The following is a 17,839-nucleotide window of genomic DNA, read 5'->3' as shown; positions in this document are numbered from 1 at the left end:
AGCACTCATTTATACAGCAAAACATCTTTAGTTTTCCATAGTTCAGAGGAAAACAGCATTGTTACAAGCCACTCTTTTTATGGGAGAAGGAAACAAGTCAATATCAGGAATAAAGTTTGCTACACTCTTTTTCATACCACAAAGAAACTTCAGTGCTTATTATTGTAGCACTGAGATGTAGCTGATTCAAACTGATACCAAAAACCACCAACTGTGTTTTCTGAGGTGTTTTTCTGAGCAACAACTCCAATGGCTGCTGGTCACCAGGTTAGACTGTGCTTTGTATTTAATTGGTATTGTCTGTCAAATCTTTAATTGTTATAAAAATCTCAGTTATTTTTAGGTTAATGAAATAAAAATAGGGAAAACATAAGGAGAGTAAGAATGGTAAATGCATGAAACTGTTACAAATTTGTTAATTCTCCATAAACTATTTTATTAGCTTAAAATGTACTGAATGCCTTGTTGCTAAAACTGAATTTAAATTCAAGTAGCTTTTAATTTATTTTATTTTTCCTGTTCAGCTCTTGAATACTCACCCTACTGGTTATACTGAGGAAAAGAGTCTTTAATAAATGTTTAAAAATTAGGATTTAGAGAAAACCTTGTCTAAAAATGTAAAATGTGATACTTGAACTAGTAAATCTATCCAAGTATTTGCAATTACTTGTTTGACATTTGCAAGGGCTGAAACTAAGAATGCCTTCACAATGCCTCAGGATCCAAGGCTGATCCATTCCTCACCATGTCTGGTCTTGTCCCAAGAGATGAGGTAAGTCAAACAGGTTCTCAAACTTCAATTTTATAAGACAGAGGCCATTATATTCCAACCAGCAAGGGGAGAAATCTACTCACTGTGTATCTCTCTGTGCAGCTGTGGATCTCAGTGAGCTGGCTAAGAGAAAGGAAGTAATGCCCGTCCAAGTCACTCCAAAATCACTGTAGTAGCAATGGATATTGCTGAATATTTGCACTCTGTTCTGCCTGACACAACTGTATTCCCAGAAGCACAAGGAACACGGATCTGTGACTCTGTTCACTAATAGGTTTTAACCAGTAAAAATTCCAGTACTTACAGGCCTTACTTTAGTGCTACTGAAGGAAAGTCCCTCAGTTATGTCTCACTGGACATCTGGAACTTTTGTTACTGTTAAGAACAGAGGAAGTAATGAGAAGTGCACTGTCATGGTGCTCGCTGTTAATGCTCTTGCTGAAATGATCTGGGAAAGATAAACCTTTATTGGATTTACTCATAGTGTGATGTAGGTTTTATTTTTTTATATCCCAACTCCTGCTAAGATAACCATTTTTTTCCCTTAGTTTTCAGATACTGGACTGGGCGTGTCTTAGGTAGCTCACTCTTTTCAGGATATTAAAAAAACCATGATTGATTCTTGCTTGAACATCTTGAGTTCTCCACAAGTTAAGAACTGCATTGTTTAAATAAAAATACTCAGTACTGAAGTTTACTTACAACTTAGTATAGTTAGTAACCAAAATACCATTTGAAGAGAAATAAACTACAGAAATTGAAATGCAGTGACCATGGTAATCTGTTTAATAAATTAAGACAAAATATTAAATATTTGTAAGAAATCAATACCAAAAAATCAAAATATTTTACTTTAAATTGTAATGTACAAAGATAGATTTGATTCAAATCTATATTTATCCTTCTAAGAGAATCAGTATTTTGTCTTTGTTACTAACAGGAGCCATTAGCTCAAGCCCGTTAAATTACAGTTCAGTTTCAAAGTTCTGAAACATCAAACAAATTTGAACCAGAAGTAATTCTGTAACAAAAGAACAGATTTTAAACAAATTTCATTCCTTCATTAAATTAAACATCACAATACCTCTATCACATTCTAGGTCAGGTGTCTGCCTTAGTCAGAGATGACCAAAGCATGGAAAGCAACAAGGACTTTTTTGTAACAGCAAATGCAGTGAACAAACCCAGCAATCACATGCTCACTACTCTGTTTACAGGGAAGCAAACTTGTTATCCTGAATTTGGATTACAATGAGTTAGTGTACTGACTATGGGCAACTGTATCAAGCAGTGAACAACGGTGAGGGCAGCCTTAGTGGTGGAGTCTCCAAAAGCTTTGAAGAATCCCAGCATAAAAAGAAAGGGCTCAGTTCTGCAAAGTGAGTATTTCTTCATCATCGTGTTGATACCATCAAAAGGAAAAAAGTGCCTGTCCATTTGCAACATTGCACTGCAGTCTAGTAAAACAACTCCCACAAAATATTATTTTAATGTATGATATCACTTTAACGAGATCTGAGCCTCAAATTGCTCAAAGAGAAATTAATTCCTGATTTCCAGGTGCATTGTAGCCTCTGAACAAATGTAACAGGACAAAGTCATGTAAAAAATGTTGCTTCTGTCTGAACATGTTTAATCCAGCAATATAGGTAACATAATGTCATTAATATTTCCATTTCTTCTGTGCTTGTTTGCCTGTGCATGTGACAAGGCCTTGTGCCATGGCTTTTACATGTGTGCAGGTTTGCAACCTTTCCCACAAATAAAGAACACCAGGAAACTGTGGCAGTAACTGTGGGGGGTGTGCTGTGTGCTGGCACTGAAAAATACTTTTAACACAAATGTGGTCTACCTTAGAAAAGGCCATGAGAATTGTCTTTTTCAGTCAGTCATCTTAATGTATGTAAAACCTCCAATCATATGGACATTACTCAGAATCTTTCCAAATATTCCAGTCAGCTATATGAATGGATAAATGCTTAAATGTGACCTAGGCAAGACTGTAAAGACTGGACATGTGTTCCTTAGGGAACATCTGAAAACGTACCTGCCCCAAGTTTAGACAAAATCCAACTAAGTAGTACAATAACTGAATTTTTGTTTTCACACCTACAAAGAATAAAACCAGAACAGTCAGAAAGAAAATTCTTGAGAACAAAAGTGATTTCTCTAATGAGCAGCACGGATTTTGGAGTTGCCAGGATGTCTAAACTACTCCCAAGCAAAGGCTAATGGCACCTTACTGGACTCCCCCAAGCACACCCCCGATCAGCAGCAGCACAGAACAGACGGCTCCCAGCTCTCCCAGCCCTTGGAGCAGTGCCCCTCTCTCTGGGAAGCTCTGATTGCAATGTTTGCATTGAGGCTGCTCGGGTTTGTACCAGCATAACCATCCTCCTCCTCCCCCTCGGCACCGGGAAAAGCTAGGGCTCATGAGTTACCCTTTGCTGCCCTCTGCCCTCCTCGGAGCCGGTTTCTCAGTGAAATGCGATTCTCTGGGCTTCCTGTGAGAGCCCCAGCAGCCGCAATCTCTCGGCTGGAGGAGTGGCAAAATAGGCTTTTTGCTCCTCCGAGTACCTTTCCTTCACTTCAATGATGTCCCTGTAGCGGCCGTCCTGCCAGTGGAAATTGAACTGCTCCAGCAGCTCAATCCTCTTCTCCTCCGTGCTCACACAGTCAACAGGGGCAGGCTGTTCCAGGAATGGCACCTGAATGGCTGGGAAGAGCAGGAGACCCCGGATAGCAAACCAGCCGCCATACTTGGGATGGATACAAACACCAAAGATCCTCTGGAAGAAAAAAAAATATCCAGGCTGCCTCACTTTGTGTCTAATCAAGGCTAGACTTCAAAGCATCCATCAGATGCTTCTCACTCTCACAGCCTTCTCTTGGAGAGCTGTACAGGGCAGAAGGGAAAACTTTCCTGAACATGTGGCTCAAAGCACTGCATTTCACTCCCATTTTCCTGTGCCCACACACACCTCCCTGGAATGTGGGGAGAGGTTCCTTTCTGAAAATCTATTACAGAAATTAACCACAGAGCATTCTTGCCCCAGTTTGTAATGCTCTAAGCAACAGGTTTTCCTTTACACTGCCATTTATTCTTCTATCTAAGTAGGTTTAATAGATTAAGATATTTCTCTCCATGCACATCTCCCTACTACCCTGAAGAATCTTGGAAGTTTCCAATTCCCACCTGAAACACTTTATGAACCTGCATGTGCTCTGGACTTTGTAGTTTCCTGCAAGATGAACTAATGACTAGTGAGCAAACAATCACTGCACAGTTCAATGCTTGCAGTTCAGTGGTTCTTCCCAGACTGTGTTTCTGCCTCACCTTTTTCCCCCAAGGATCAAGTTTCACATCCTTCCTTTGGTAGTAATATGCAGCTCCAGCAACGTGGGCAGCTGTCTGTGCCAGGAACTTGGGCTTTCGGCTCGGCAGCATCTCGTAGTCAAACATGACATCCACCCTCTGGTCAGGGAATTTCTGGGAAAATTTGAAAATATCAGCCCAGGCTCATGGAAAAGCTTTGCCACTCCAGAACTGCTGGATGGCAGCAAATCAGGCACATGTGAAGCCTGCAGACTCCCACATCCTGCTGCTGAATTCTATCGGCAGGTTTGAGGCTGTGGGCATTCAGCCTGTGCCTGCAGAGCTCCCTCACAGCTGAGAGATGTAATCCAGAGGCAGAACATGCAAGTAAAGCACCCAAAGCCTGCTGATGCTCTCTCCTTCATGAATAATGCTTCACCCTTCCAAAGAGCAGGCAGGAGCCTGCAGGGCTTTGCTGCTCAGCCCACCTGGTTATGTGCCACAGCACTACATGGAATGGGGATTTCAGCTTCTTACCTCCTTCACACGTGATAAATGATGGGAAATACACTGATCCACAGGATCCCTGATTATTTTTAATCGTTCTTTGTTCACAAAAGGCTTAAGGGCCTTGTCGAACATGGACGGCGTGCTGAGGATCACGAAGGCCAGCGTGTCATCTGGGTAGGGGAGGTGGAAGGCTGGCTGGAGAACAGCATTGTACCACCCAACCTTGGCAGAGAAACACACATTTCCATTAGAACACAGACACCACTCTAGTGGACAGGCAGGAATGTAAAAATGTGGAAATAACTGTAGCCCCCTTCATTTGCAACCCAGATGGGCAACCTGCCCAGAGCCTTCCTTTCAAACCAAGTTGTTTTGCACACCAGGATTCAGTTTGGGAAAGCTGTGCTGTGAGCTGTGAGATAAGAATCACACACAGCATTCAGCTCCTTATAACCTTTATCCAGCTCTGCTCAGAAACCTAGAGGGAAGTATGAGCAATCAGTCTTGCCAATGCAAATCAGATTGTTTGGTTCAGATAAAGCTTTTACAGGTGGCTTTTTTTTTCTCTTATCTCGGCCAGAAAGAAACTGGTGCTTCTGTTTTGTGTGACAAGTTGCATGTTGTACTTCTGCAGGAAACACTTGTGGAATGAAGGATGTGAAGCTCTTGGCACTGCTAAGCCCCCCCTAAAAATGCTTGTTACCAGTAGCACGTGGATTATGATACGGCCACATTTGGATATTTGATTCCAGGGCTGGACAGGTTATAACACAGTCCAGAAATGAGAGATCAAGCCAGGGCAGCAGGAACCATGACCAGGGGACAGGGCTCAGACCTGCAACTGCCAAGTGCAGGAGGAAATGGCCCAAACCCCCTGCACCCCGCTCCTGATGCCCTGCACAGTAACATCAGCCTTTTCATAGGTTACGACAACTCCCTCTCTCCCGGGGCGCCACAAGGCCAGGTCTAACAGTCAGAGAGATGCTGAGTAATGGCACAGTAAGTTTGAAAATGAAACGTACTGGTTGTTCTAAATAATCAGTGAATTACTCTGACGGTCACTCTGCAGCTGGCAGTGGCAGCCAGACTGCCCATCAGGAAACACAGAACAAAAACTAGATTCACTACAAAGTTTACATTCTTATATGAAACTCTAAGTTTAATCAGTTTTGTGGCCCTGAAGGTGCTGAAGTAAGATGTTACAAGGAATTAGAGAGATGCGAATCTAAGCTTTGCTGGTTCCCCAGTGAACATCAGTCATTGCACCCACGTTGGCTGTGTCAGAATGAAATCTGGAGAGAGCTAGAGGGCTAAAAGGTTTCCCCTCTGGTAGCTCCAGTTTTTTCATCTGGGTTCTGCCCTGAATTCTGCTGATGTGTTTTAGGCAAGCAGCACTGAATTTTCCAAATTCTGGAGGCACTTCTCTCACCAGCTCACTGCCTTGTACTTGTTATGCAAACAAGATCATAGCAGGAAATAAAAATATTTCAGGTGACAGATACAACACTCCCCGAGGGAAGGGCACGTTTATTGCAGATGGATTCGATGTTGCAGATAGATTTACTGCAGATTGCCCTGGGGCAGGCAAGGAAGGAGCCCCTGCACTTACAGCCGAACAGGGCACAGCGGCGGAGGCGGCAGGGGCCCCTTCCACGGGCAGAGCAGAGGTCAGAGGAGCGCATGGGCTGCTCAGCACAGACAGGCGCTCCCTCACTCAGATTAAAATTTAAGCTTGCCTAGAGGACTTTGCCGTCTGCTGGGGCAGATGTGTCATTACGTAACTCCCGACCCCGCCGGCCGGGGGCCCGCACCGAGGGCCGGGGCAGCCGCTGCCGCTGCGGTCACCTTGCCCCGCGCTCCCGGACCCCCGGCACCCCCGGCACCCCCGGCCCCTGCGCAGCCCCGGGACCCGGGACCCGCCCCGCGCTCCCGCAGCTCCCGCAGCTCCGCGAGCTGTGACGTCGTGCCCGTGACGTCACCACGACGTCATTACCTTGAAGGCGTGCGCCTCGAGGCCGAGCGGGCCCAGCGCGCTGCGGAGCTGCTCCGCCACGCGCCGCTCCATGGCGGCGGCGGCGGCGCCGCGCGGGGTACCACGGGAGCGGTAGTTCCGGCCCTGCGGGACCCCCGGCGCGCATCCCCGCGTCTCCTAGGAGACGGCGCGGCGCGCAAAGGACCGCGGGAGTTGTAGTGCGCGGCCCCCTCCCCTCCGCGCGGGCTCGCCCGGAGGGGACTCCGTGTCCCAGCATGCTCAGCCAGCGCAGGCCAGCCCGGCTCCCCGCGCGGCTCCCGGCCTTGTGCCCGTCCCTGACACACCGCCAGGGATCAGGCGTCTTTTCCTGACCTCACACTCTGTGGGAATGCCCCACCTGTGCTGTGAGAGGGTGTTGCTTACCGAAACAGTGAGGCCTCTGTGCTGGCAATCCCTTCTCGTTCCCCTTCCGAAAGATTCTTTGCAGATTCTGTATTCCCTACCACTTGCCATACTGGAGACTGAGCCTCAGATTTGGATGTCCTTACCTTAATCTTTATAGCTGCTTATCACAATCTTTATAGTATTTGTGCAATGCTCTCCAGCTTGTAGTCCTGGGTTTTATGAAGTTCAGGACACCAAATGTGTACGTTCTTGGAGACAGAACTACCTCAGATATGCAAACTTAGTGCTTTGTGCAGTTTCCTTATATCTTCTAGTACCCCAAGAGTTCCTCCTTATTATATCCATGCCTTCTCTATTGGGAGGGCAGATGGATCCTGTCAGTCATGTTTAGAATTACAGTTTGTTGTTTCCAGATCTCCCTGTATTTCCAGCTTGTGATGTTAAATCAGACCACTAACTGTGTTCTTTCTTGGACTAAATTGCAAGTAATCCTCGTACAAAATCTGTTTCCACCCATCCATTCATATCATTGAATATCTCAGTCTATGAATTGACTAAAACAGGAGAAAGAGCTCCAGCAGGAGCAGATCCATAAGCTATGAAGTAGTGAAAGTAAAGGCAGTGGATCCAAAGCACTGATAGCTGCAAGAGCCTCTTACACAGGTCACTTCTTGTCTAGGTTTCTGAAGTCCTGCTGAAGAAACAACAGGCTGAGTGTAGCCTGGCACAAGGCTGCTCCATCTCCCTGCTCAACAAAGATAAAGAGCTGGATATAAGGCAGAAAGGGCTTTTTACCCTTGATGCTGGATATAGGAGGGTTTTGCCTATGTTGGCATGTTATATGTCCAACGCCCTTCTTTTCCTCAGTTCTGAGATTTTTCTGAGGGGCTTAATGCTGTGCTGGATCAGAGGCTGCCTCTGGAAAACACTTGGAAGTGGTTGTCCCCTCTCTCTCAGGTGAGCAGCCACAAAGCTCAGTCTAACAGAGCACAGTCTTACAGTTTGTACAAACTCAGGGTGGAAGCGTGGAGCACTCGCCGGAGGCTGGGCCGCACCAGAGGGAGGGGACAGCCCTTCAGGGACCCTGGGGATGCCCAGTCCAGGCACGCTGCAGGAGCACAGCGCAGCTCCCGGGATTCAGGCGCAGCAGCTGCCTGGGAGCTGCAGGAATGTGTCACAGGAGGGTGCTGCTGGCTGGCGGCTGCTCAGAGCTCTGCAGGACAGCTCTGCTCTGGAAATTGTTTGCACAGGCGCTGGGTTGGCAAGCTCAGAGATGCTGGGGGCTGATCTCTCATCCTGCTGTTCCTTGCCAGCTGTGCCTGCCTGTGGAGCTCAGCTCACTCCCGTGTGTGGCTCTGGATTTACTGATGCAGGAGGTGACAGATCTGCCAGCTCTGCGGGGTGGGCTCTTCCATTTCAACCCTGAGCTGGCAAGGCTGGAGGCAGGTTTGACTCCTGTGTCTGCCCTGTCCTGGAGCTGATCTCAGGCTAAGTGCAGGCAGGGTGTTCAGTCCTTCTGAGGCAGCTCACGGAGGGAAGGGCTGACAGCACCAGGCCTGCCAGAGCTCATTTGGACAATGCTCTCAGATGCACAGGTGATTTTTGGGGTTGTCCTATGCAGAGCCAGGAGTTGGACTTGACAATCCCTGTGGGTTCCTGTCACAGCACATGCCAGTCAAGACAGCCACGATCACAGAGTGTCACCATGCAGCACAACCCCACACCCCATCAGAAGGCTTCAAGCACTCACCATTTATTGCCCTTCAGTCCAGCCTTTTATTCCCCTCATCTTACATGCCTCACCCCTGTGTGCCTCAGTTCCCTTTGGTGACAGGTCAGTAACCTGGGCCCTCCATGTCCCTCTGCCTTCAATGCTGGTTATCTGTCCTGCACAGCTGCCACTGGGGATGAGGCTCCATGGCAGCCCCACTCCCAGTCACCACAAACTGGGGGCCTGCGGGTCCCTTCCAGCACAGGGCGTTCTGTGATTCCAAAGGGCAGCCTGTGGTACTGAGATGTGTATCCTGAGGGCTGGCATCATCTGCTCATTCCACGTGGGCGTGGAGGATGGGTACCTGCTGTTCCCTTCACAGCTGTCCTTGGAGCTGTTCCCTGAGCCACCTCATCTGCCTTGTTTCACCAGGAGTGTTGCTGCCTCCTGCCCAGGCCCTCTGTCAGGGCAGTCTCCTTGCTGCTGTTTGGACAATATTTTACTTGCACTTTACTGCAATGACTGCAATAATTGGTGAGTTTAAGAAGAGGTGCTCATTTGAAATGCCTGAGCTCTAATTCCTCCCAGTTTCCCCATCCCTCACATTCCTTTCTCCCCGAGCTCAGCCGGTGGGAACTGGCTTCGTGCCTCAAACCTCTGCTGGCTTGGCCCTTGCTCTCCCCCACCCCTACCAAGGGCTCTGCCCTGCTCCCTGGAGAGAAATGAGTGACATCTCAGCTTCCTTGTTGAAGATCCTTAGATCTTTTTGGCTCTGTTTCATTGTGCCCTCTGTCCAACCCCAGCTGCCCTCGGACAGCTGCCAGATGTCCGAATGTCACAGGTCTGGCTGAGAGTTCCTGTCACTGTTTCCAGCGTTCTCTGCCCCCTGACAGCTTTGTGCTACACCGAAACAGCATCCAGAGAATATGGTTCACTTCCCTGGGGGAAGGCAGCAAAATGTCTGTGAGGCGTCTGTGTCCCAGGTATGGCTTTGTGGTTTTTCCTATTATTAGGAAAAACACAAGAGTCTCATTCATCTCCCTCAGGCTAATGCTGCTGTCACATGGCATATAGTGTGATTTGGTGTTAGCATGAAGCATTTATACAAAAAAGAGCATTAGTTCTCATTGTTCTCCACAACAGTAAATGATGAAGACACAATGTTGTACTGATTGTAACAGAAGGGATTTTCCTTCTGCTTTCCATCCACAGCACTTGAAACCTTTTTCTGACCCTGGCAAGGAACAATTGCTCTGCATTAGGCAGGAACCTAATGTGAGAGAGAGAGACTCACACAAATTGTTTGAACAGTCAGGGCAATTTAGTAACTGAAATGGAGTTAAAAGACATCTTAATTCCTTGTCAGTTTTTCTGATCTTTCTAGCTCTTGACCACAAGCATATAAATGTCTGTTTTTATTAGTGGGGAAGTATTGGTGAACACTGAGTCTGGAGGTTAATGTAGACTCATTATTAGGTTTTCTTTGATAAAAAATATTGTATCAACTTGGTGAGATGGTTTCAATAATGCAACTTCATTGCAGTTCTGCTGTAATTAAATATTGATTTCCTACTTCTTTCTATAAAAACCTCATGCCTTCCCTTATTATGTCACCCTCCCACCTGTTAAGCTCTGATTTCATGAGACGTTGTCTGTGCTGTCAACATCAGCTTAAAATGTTCCAATCTCTCTGCATTTTCCTGCCCTGGCCTCACAGCACGTTGCCTCCCAAATTTCTGCCGCTGCAGTTGTTGGTGTGCTGTAAATCTGATCAGGGAGCCGAGCTGCTTCTAACAAGTGCGTCATTGTTTGGGCTTTTTTGTTGGATTTTTTTTTTTCCCCTGGAGTGGTGTGCTTCACAGTGCTGCTGCAGGAAAAAATTGTGCTGGCACATTTGAGAGAACAATGTGATCAGGGCTAGGTGGGGAGGCAGAGGTTCTGCTGCCAGCCCATTCACCTCTGAAAACAGCTGAATTGCTCAGCAGAGCTGCCTTCTGCTGCATGAGGCACAACTGTTGGAAACCCCACCAAAGTGGTGCCACCCCATCCTCACCCCCAGAAACTGTTCCTAAGTGTCAGGGACTGTCAGTGTTATCCTTCAATCAGATTTACAGTCTCTGATCTGAAAGATCAAGTGAGAAGTCCCTTCTGGAAGGAAGTAACATCCATGGCACCTGCAGGGAAAGAAGAGATCACAGGAATGATTTCACACTTACTCCAACATTAGTAACAGTCTGGGATATGGTTTTCCAGCCTCTGGTTTAGAGATCTCATGGTAAGGTCAGGTATTCTGTTCTCTTTTTCCAACACAAACTGACCCCTGTATGGGAAGGGTTTGGCATTGTGGCTGTGTCTCAGAGCAGAAATGAGGTTGCTGATTCCTCGTGGTTTAAACCTGAATGATGTGGAGCTGGCTGGAGCTGTTGGTGCCACAGACAGGTGAAGTCCAATGCCTGAGCATTTTTGCCAGTGTGTTCTCCTGCCTGTCATGGAACCTGTTTTCTCTGTCTTGTGCCACTGCTTGTACCCATGTAAGAATAAAAAATGCTATTAATTGGAATAACAGCAGTTGCTCCAAGTGTAACAGGTGTCACAAAAGGTAGGCAGAGGATGCTTAGACTCAGCAACTCTATCCTTGAAATTTTGGCCTGATCTGCTGTTTTTTAAATTTCTTTTAGAGAGAAGCAAGAACTTGCTGAGAGAGGCAGGTGATTCTCTCCATCTTTGGCTGAGGTTCCCACCTCAGACACTTCAGCTCCAAGGAGCTTTCCAGTGCCATGGAGATCGAGGTACCTGCAGTAAGTGTGGCTGGATCCTGCACCCTCAGGATCTTAACAACCTGCTGTGCTGTGGATGACAAAGCTCTGGTAAGTGTGGCTGGATCCTGCACCCTCAGGATCTTAACAACCTGGAAGGGTTTTCTGCTGTGCTGTGGATGACAAAGCTCTCCTGCTCAGGGCATTCCAGAGGTCATCCAGATGAGAGGCTCCTGCTGGGCCCAGTTTTACTGAGAGGGCTGAGTATTATGTGCCTAAAGGCAGGAAAACAGTGAAGTTTGGAGGAGTGGCCTAGCACTTGGGCCAGATTTAAAACTTAGTTCTGAGAGCAGCATTGCTATGCCAGGACAGAGGTAACATGTGTGTGCCTGTCTGTTCTTTCATCCTCCCTCCCCATGCAGTGTCAGGGTAATGAAAAGCTGCATGTGAGGGCCAATGATGCTTATCACTTCCTCTGACAGTGCCAAGATACCATTTTTTAATGTGGCTCCCTTTCTGTTTTGGTGCTGACACACAGCCAGTGAGAAGGTGAAAATTGCTCACTTCAAGGTTTGCCTCTCAGCCTCTTCATCCTTTTGGATTTATGTCTTGCTTTTAGGATATAAAACCCTCTTATGTTTGCATTAATACTTGGCATTAAAATAAATGGGGAACAAAGGGCTAATGTTCCTTTAAAATAAAGAAATTCATGCCCTACTTTAGTAAGATGCTTAAGATTCTTGTGAATGGAGGCTGTAAGGCATATTAAACTGGCCTGTGTGCTGTTTTTCCAATTTACTAATCCTGCTGATTCAGACTTTACTAGCAAACCTGCTGCAATTAACTGCTTTGTAGATGCAGTTGTAACTTGTCAGGTTGCTGTTAGGGCAATGCCTGAAGAGCCTGCATGTCCCATCAAAGGGTTAAGCTTTTCTCTAACATTTATTCTGAGGCACGTGCCAGGTGGGGACTCTTATACAGACCTTTACTGATCAAACGTTCAAACAATTTAATAATAAGCAGCTAGGTACCAGTTTCTGTACTATTGTAGCAAGTATTTGCACATAGTAGCATCAGAAACCCTGCAGGACTTATTATGGCAGGGGCACCCAGGAGCTGTGTTGGCAGCTTGCTAGCCTGGGACACTTGGAACCACGGGCACCTTTTTATTTGAGGTTTCATAGCTTGTGAGGATGCTCATTGGTATTTCTGTTTCAGTGGGAGATAAATGAGGATGTTTTTAATAGGATTTGAGATGATTGCACGCTGAACCAGCAGTGCTGGAGGCAATAGACACAGACTGCTGCTGTTCTCAGGCCTGGCACATGGGGCAAGAGGGCTGGGGAAGGATAATTCTTTGGTCTTTTGGTGTAGATTGTACGTGTATCTCCAGGCTGTGTTTTGAGCTGGCAGAAAGCAGTGCTGGAGAAGCGGCTAGAAATAGCTGGAGTGATGATCTCAGCAATGACCTGCCTGGGCTGGAGCTGCATGACCTTTAATGTTAACTAAAAGATGCACTCTTTAGTGTCGGGAACAACTGAAAAATGGAAAGGATATTGGCTTCCCTGGGTGGGCAAACTCCTCTTGATTTGTTTGTGCCCTGGATTTTCCACAAGTGGAAGCTGTGAGGTGTGGGGCTGATCCAAGGGGGGCAGCTCCAGGAAGGGAAACAGCCATTTGGAGAAATCATTCACAGACTGCCCAGTCCCACACTCGGCCAGAGACCTGAGCTGTGTTTGCCATCTCATGCCCCCTCGTTCAGACCTGCCCCCTCTACCCTTTCTGTGTGTTCTGCTCTCTCTTCAGGGGACAGACACTGGTGCAGGGCCTGATTTGTGATTTGTCAATCAGCTTTGGCAGCTGCCAGCTGGCTTGCAGACAGAGAGATGCTGTGGTGCTTGGCTACAGTGGGGGTGTTCCTCCAAGGTCAGAGAATTCCTAGCTACAGTTCTCTGCTTCAGCCCTCTCCCATGGGATGGGATGTATGATTCTGTCTTCTGAGCTTGCACTTGGTGGACCAGAACAAATTGAGAGAATTTTGTGTGTTTTCTCTACTAATGCCTTCAAATGTTTAGGTTTTTTTCTCCCATTTATAGTTTTTCTCCCAGTTATAGTTTCTCCCAGTAAGTTTTGTGTTATGTTGGGCTGTTCTTACACTGGTGGCTATCTAAAGCTCTGGGATGTAGGGCTGAGCTTGGATTGTTCCTTTTAGGGAGACTATGCACAGCAAGAACAGAACAGATATAGAATGACCACAGATTTGCCCTGTCACAACCCAATATGGAGCAGCTGACTTGACAAGTGCTGGTAAAATGCTTCCTCTTGTGTGCCACAAAACAGGTGGAGAAATGTTGTTATTTGAACAGAAAATTCCATGACGCTCAGAAGGGGGAGGTTGCTGGTTTGTTTTATGAGAATAGAGTGCCACAGTGACAGAAAAGGGCTCTGTGAAATTTCCTTATGTGGTTTGAATTTTTTTATTCCATTTCCCTCTGAGATAACTTAATTTTATAATTGCTGTCTATTGAAAGAGAAGGGAAGAAGTGAATGAATGACACCAACTTAGACTCTGTAAAATAAAGGGTGCTCTTTTCCCAGTGCATCTCTTAAGTCCTTTGTGAAAACAGGTTCCCTTTCTGCTAGACAGCCACAAATATTTTTGTCCACGGTTGCCTTCCACCTAAAAATATTGAGATCCTTTTGAAAAAGTGGGCAAAATTTCTTATCCTGCCCCTAAGATTATCAGAAGGGAAATTGAAGCAATTAGCAATTAGCTGTGTTTATTTGTCTGTGTGATCAGAAGGCATAGCCAGGACTAGTGCAAAGGAACATTTTGCCAATTTGCAGTTGTCCCTAGTAAAACTCTTCTCAGTCAGAATCAAATGAGTGTCTAAATCTGGCTGAAAGTAATGTTCAAGAACCCATGAATCTTGTCTTGTTCCAAGCAGAACCTGTAATTCAGCATCAAAAGCTTCAGGACATAACAGTAAATTTTTAAGAAAATACTGATCAGAGATGACTGATCATCCCTCTTCCTACTGGTCCCAAGAAAGACCAGTGAAAGGAAACACTCTAATGCTTCTGAGAGTCGTCCTGTGGCAGCTGATGTGTACTTCTGAAAGAGAGAGAGGATTAAAACAGGGGAGGAGAGAAGTTACCCTGCAGGAGATTGTCAACAGATGTTCCATTGTAGTTCAAAGAGAGCAAGCAAAAGGCTTCTGCTGCAGGGATATATTAATTCTGGGCAGTTCATCACAGGGAGACCTGTTTTATGACTGGGAGGATACCTCTGGTAACTAACTTAGCTCTTTATTTGATCTGAGGGTGGGGAATCTGGTCCACCTGTAAACAGAGAGGGAGCTGAACAGTAGGAACAAACATGTACTTGTTTTCTTGCAGCTGTGACCACTGTCAGTCTGATCAAGATCAAGCTGGTTTTGTGGTTCAAGGGGTTATTTGACTGATGGGTCACTGAATAGGAAAAATATTACAGAGGAACTGAGGCTAACCATTGTTAAACTGCTGGGGCATGTGATGCAGACCTGTGTTGAGTATCAAGTACACTTACTGGACAGGAAGTGGGAACAAGCACAAGGAAGACTGCAGGCTGTCAGGCAGATGAATAAATCAATCCCTTTGTATTTAAAATGCACAAGATTATCAACCTATCTATTCTTCCTTCATGTAGTAGTTAATGATTTCTTATAAAGTCTTACCAATGTTGCAGAATTAACTTGGTGGGGGATCTAGCTCACAAGCTCTCTATCACCAGGCACTATTAGAAGGTCCTTTTCTTGGAGCTTCTAAGTGATTACTCTTCTGACATTGTTTTGAAGTTGTGCTCTGGATGAAGATTGATTTTTTTCAGGTCTGTGAGGAAACATGACCCATTTAGTATTAGAGTGAGGAAGAGTCTTCATTCAAATGTGTTTGGGTGGGGAACTTTGAAGCCCGTTGTTACCTTACAAAGTTCTGGGAGATTAAAACAAACCAAACCACAAACAATTTTGGGAAACTGCTGGGAGACTTTTGTATTTGCAGTCATGGTCTTCCAGCTTTGTTTATCACTTTGGTATGTATCAGTAGGACTGAAAATGTGGCTGTTTTATGGACAGTAAGTGCATGATTTCTGTTTTCTTTGTGGGGGATGGAAAGGAATACTGGAAATAAGATTCCTGTCTCAGCAGTGAAGCAGAGGTAGCAAGCACATGAACGTCATGGGCAGAGGCTCAGGAGGTGCACTTAGAAAAACTGTCTCACTTCCCCCATGACAAGTCCACATTTATACTGATTTGATGTAGTTATAGAAAATTAAGTATAAATAATGCAGAGGTGTGCAGCCTCCTGTTTCCTTCACAGGTCTTTGGGAAATGACAGTAGGCATTTCTGTTCTCCCCTGGGTGTAAGAAGAACACTGGCTAGTAAAATTGTCCAGGTTCTGTATAATTTCATGGTCTTCATTACTGAAAATTTACTGCTCTGCCTCCCTGGCTTGCTTCTGTAGTCCTGCTCCCTGGATCAGTGGAATGCCTTTTTCCTTCTGCTTTAAGTGGTAACAAGCACAGCAGACTGACTCTTATCCATGGGAAATCCTTGTGGGATGATCTGTCTTACAAGACCCACACACTGCCTTGTCCACTCCAGTGCTCCTCGTGGCAGTTTCTCTGTCCCTGAACACCCTCTGTAACCTTATTTACAGACTTATAGTGTGACATGATGGCTTAATACAGTGTCTAAAGCTAAAATACAGACACTGAGACATGAAGGACAGCTGAGTGGGTAGAGAAATGGCATGAAGCACAAGTAGCCCTGCCCATGGCACAGCAGCTCTAGGACTGTCACTTTTCAGCTTCTCAGATTCCCTCCCTTCAAAACATGGGTCTGGAGAGAGGAGGGAAGGTCAGAGGAGGCAGATGGGTCTCAAACTCTGGTTTTCTTTTACCTGTGTTTCTTTCCTTTCTATTTAACTTTAAACCTCAGTGATTCAGTTGATTCTTGGTCCCTTGCTAATTAGTAATACAATCGTGCCTTAGCCTAAGAGGCATTAAAACTAAACCCCATCAGAGGCAACAGCTGTGTTCAAGGAGAAATGCATTAGCTGGCAACAGCTGGCTTCTGGTTCTGTCAGTTCTCTTTGCTGCACAGGAAAGGTGAAGCCCACACAAGTGGCCCATGCTCCATCTCCAAACCTGGCCACCCCAGAGGTTGCATCATCTGGCTGGAAGGTCAGAACTCAGCTGGGCAAAGGCACAAAGCTTTGTGTGTCCCAGGGGTGCTGCCTGCACAAGCCTGTCCTGCTGCCTCTCCAGCTAACACAGCCCTGCTCTGCTCAGTGTGCTGTGCAGAGAATGAATCAGCTCTGAGTGGGTTTGGCGGTAAAAAGGCAGAGCAGAGAACACTCCAATATAAACCACCAGAATAATGCTGACTTTAGACCTGAGAAGACTGGCTTAGTTGTGGCATGTTTGTTTTGTTTTGTATGGTTGTGTGTTGGGACAGGACTGAAATCTCTGCAGGGTTTAGAGTTCACCCTCATGTCTTCAGATTACTCAGCAAGCACTTTGCTAGGCTACAAAGTCTTTGTTTGCTCTTCCCTTGCTCTAGATCTTCCAAGGATTTACTTTTCTAGATTTAGAAAAATGTTTAGAAAACAGCATAAGCCAAATTACCAAGAAGTTTCACTCACCACATTTTGCTTTTGCAATAGAAAATCTTTAATACAAGCAATCTGTGACATGAGCTGACTGATTTTGCCAAAGTATTTTAACAGCTAGGAGAGACTCTTAGCTCAGGAGAGACTCTCACCAGGTCTGTAGCAGAAGCTGGGCTTTTGAGCCCTTTCCTCCCTGTGGGTCTGAGCTCTGAAGGGAAAGAGTTCAAAACATCTATAAAACTAAACAAAAAAAAAAAAAAAAAAGTGCCTTTCAATTTGCTTTGTCTGCTGTACTAAATAGCATCATGAAAGAAGCATGACAGATGCTATTTAGGTTTGGATTAGGCTGGCTTTCAGGATATTTCTGTAAATAAGGTTTGGGGTTACAGTTGACAACATGAGAATATCTCCAATCAGAGGCAAAGGAAGAGAGTCTAGAGGTGTAGATTAGATTATTTGGTCTAGTGTGGTTCTCTAATACACATTTCATCTGATTTAACTGTATACATATTAATCTCAGTCGACCCAGACTAGGAATGACCCTGACAAGAAGGAACAGAGGCAGGGGGTGGTGTCCTTCTGGACTGTCAGAGCTGTGGTTTGTGGCTGTCTGGCATTTTCTAGTTATCAGCTCTGTGAGTCTTTGTGCCCCAAACTGCTGCTGTTTATCTATGACAGGATTAATTGTGATCTATAAAAGCTTTTCAGTTAGAGACGTTTGCAATGAAAATATGAGAACTGAGA

The 17,839-nt window shown here is 45.8% G+C and overlaps 1 protein-coding gene across 1 annotated transcript; it reads right to left on the bottom strand.

The window, feature by feature from the left end:
• Window positions 1-1,535: 1,535 nt before the first annotated feature.
• Window positions 1,536-6,704, bottom strand: MMACHC (metabolism of cobalamin associated C). Its single transcript, XM_041483564.1, has 4 exons — window positions 6,592-6,704; window positions 4,626-4,820; window positions 4,110-4,262; window positions 1,536-3,561 (listed from the first exon to the last, which is right to left on the bottom strand). The coding sequence occupies exons 1-4, from the start codon at window positions 6,661-6,663 to the stop codon at window positions 3,250-3,252; spliced, it is 732 nt and encodes a 243-aa protein (XP_041339498.1). The 5' UTR covers window positions 6,664-6,704; the 3' UTR covers window positions 1,536-3,249.
• Window positions 6,705-17,839: the final 11,135 nt, after the last annotated feature.

This window comes from Pyrgilauda ruficollis, unplaced genomic scaffold (genome assembly GCF_017590135.1).
Source record: "Pyrgilauda ruficollis isolate IOZ18807 unplaced genomic scaffold, ASM1759013v1 scaffold6, whole genome shotgun sequence".
In the NCBI taxonomy this organism is placed as follows: Eukaryota; Metazoa; Chordata; class Aves; order Passeriformes; family Passeridae; genus Pyrgilauda; species Pyrgilauda ruficollis.
The sequence above is the reverse complement of the archived record's forward strand: the minus strand, read 5'-3'. Positions and strand labels throughout refer to the sequence as shown.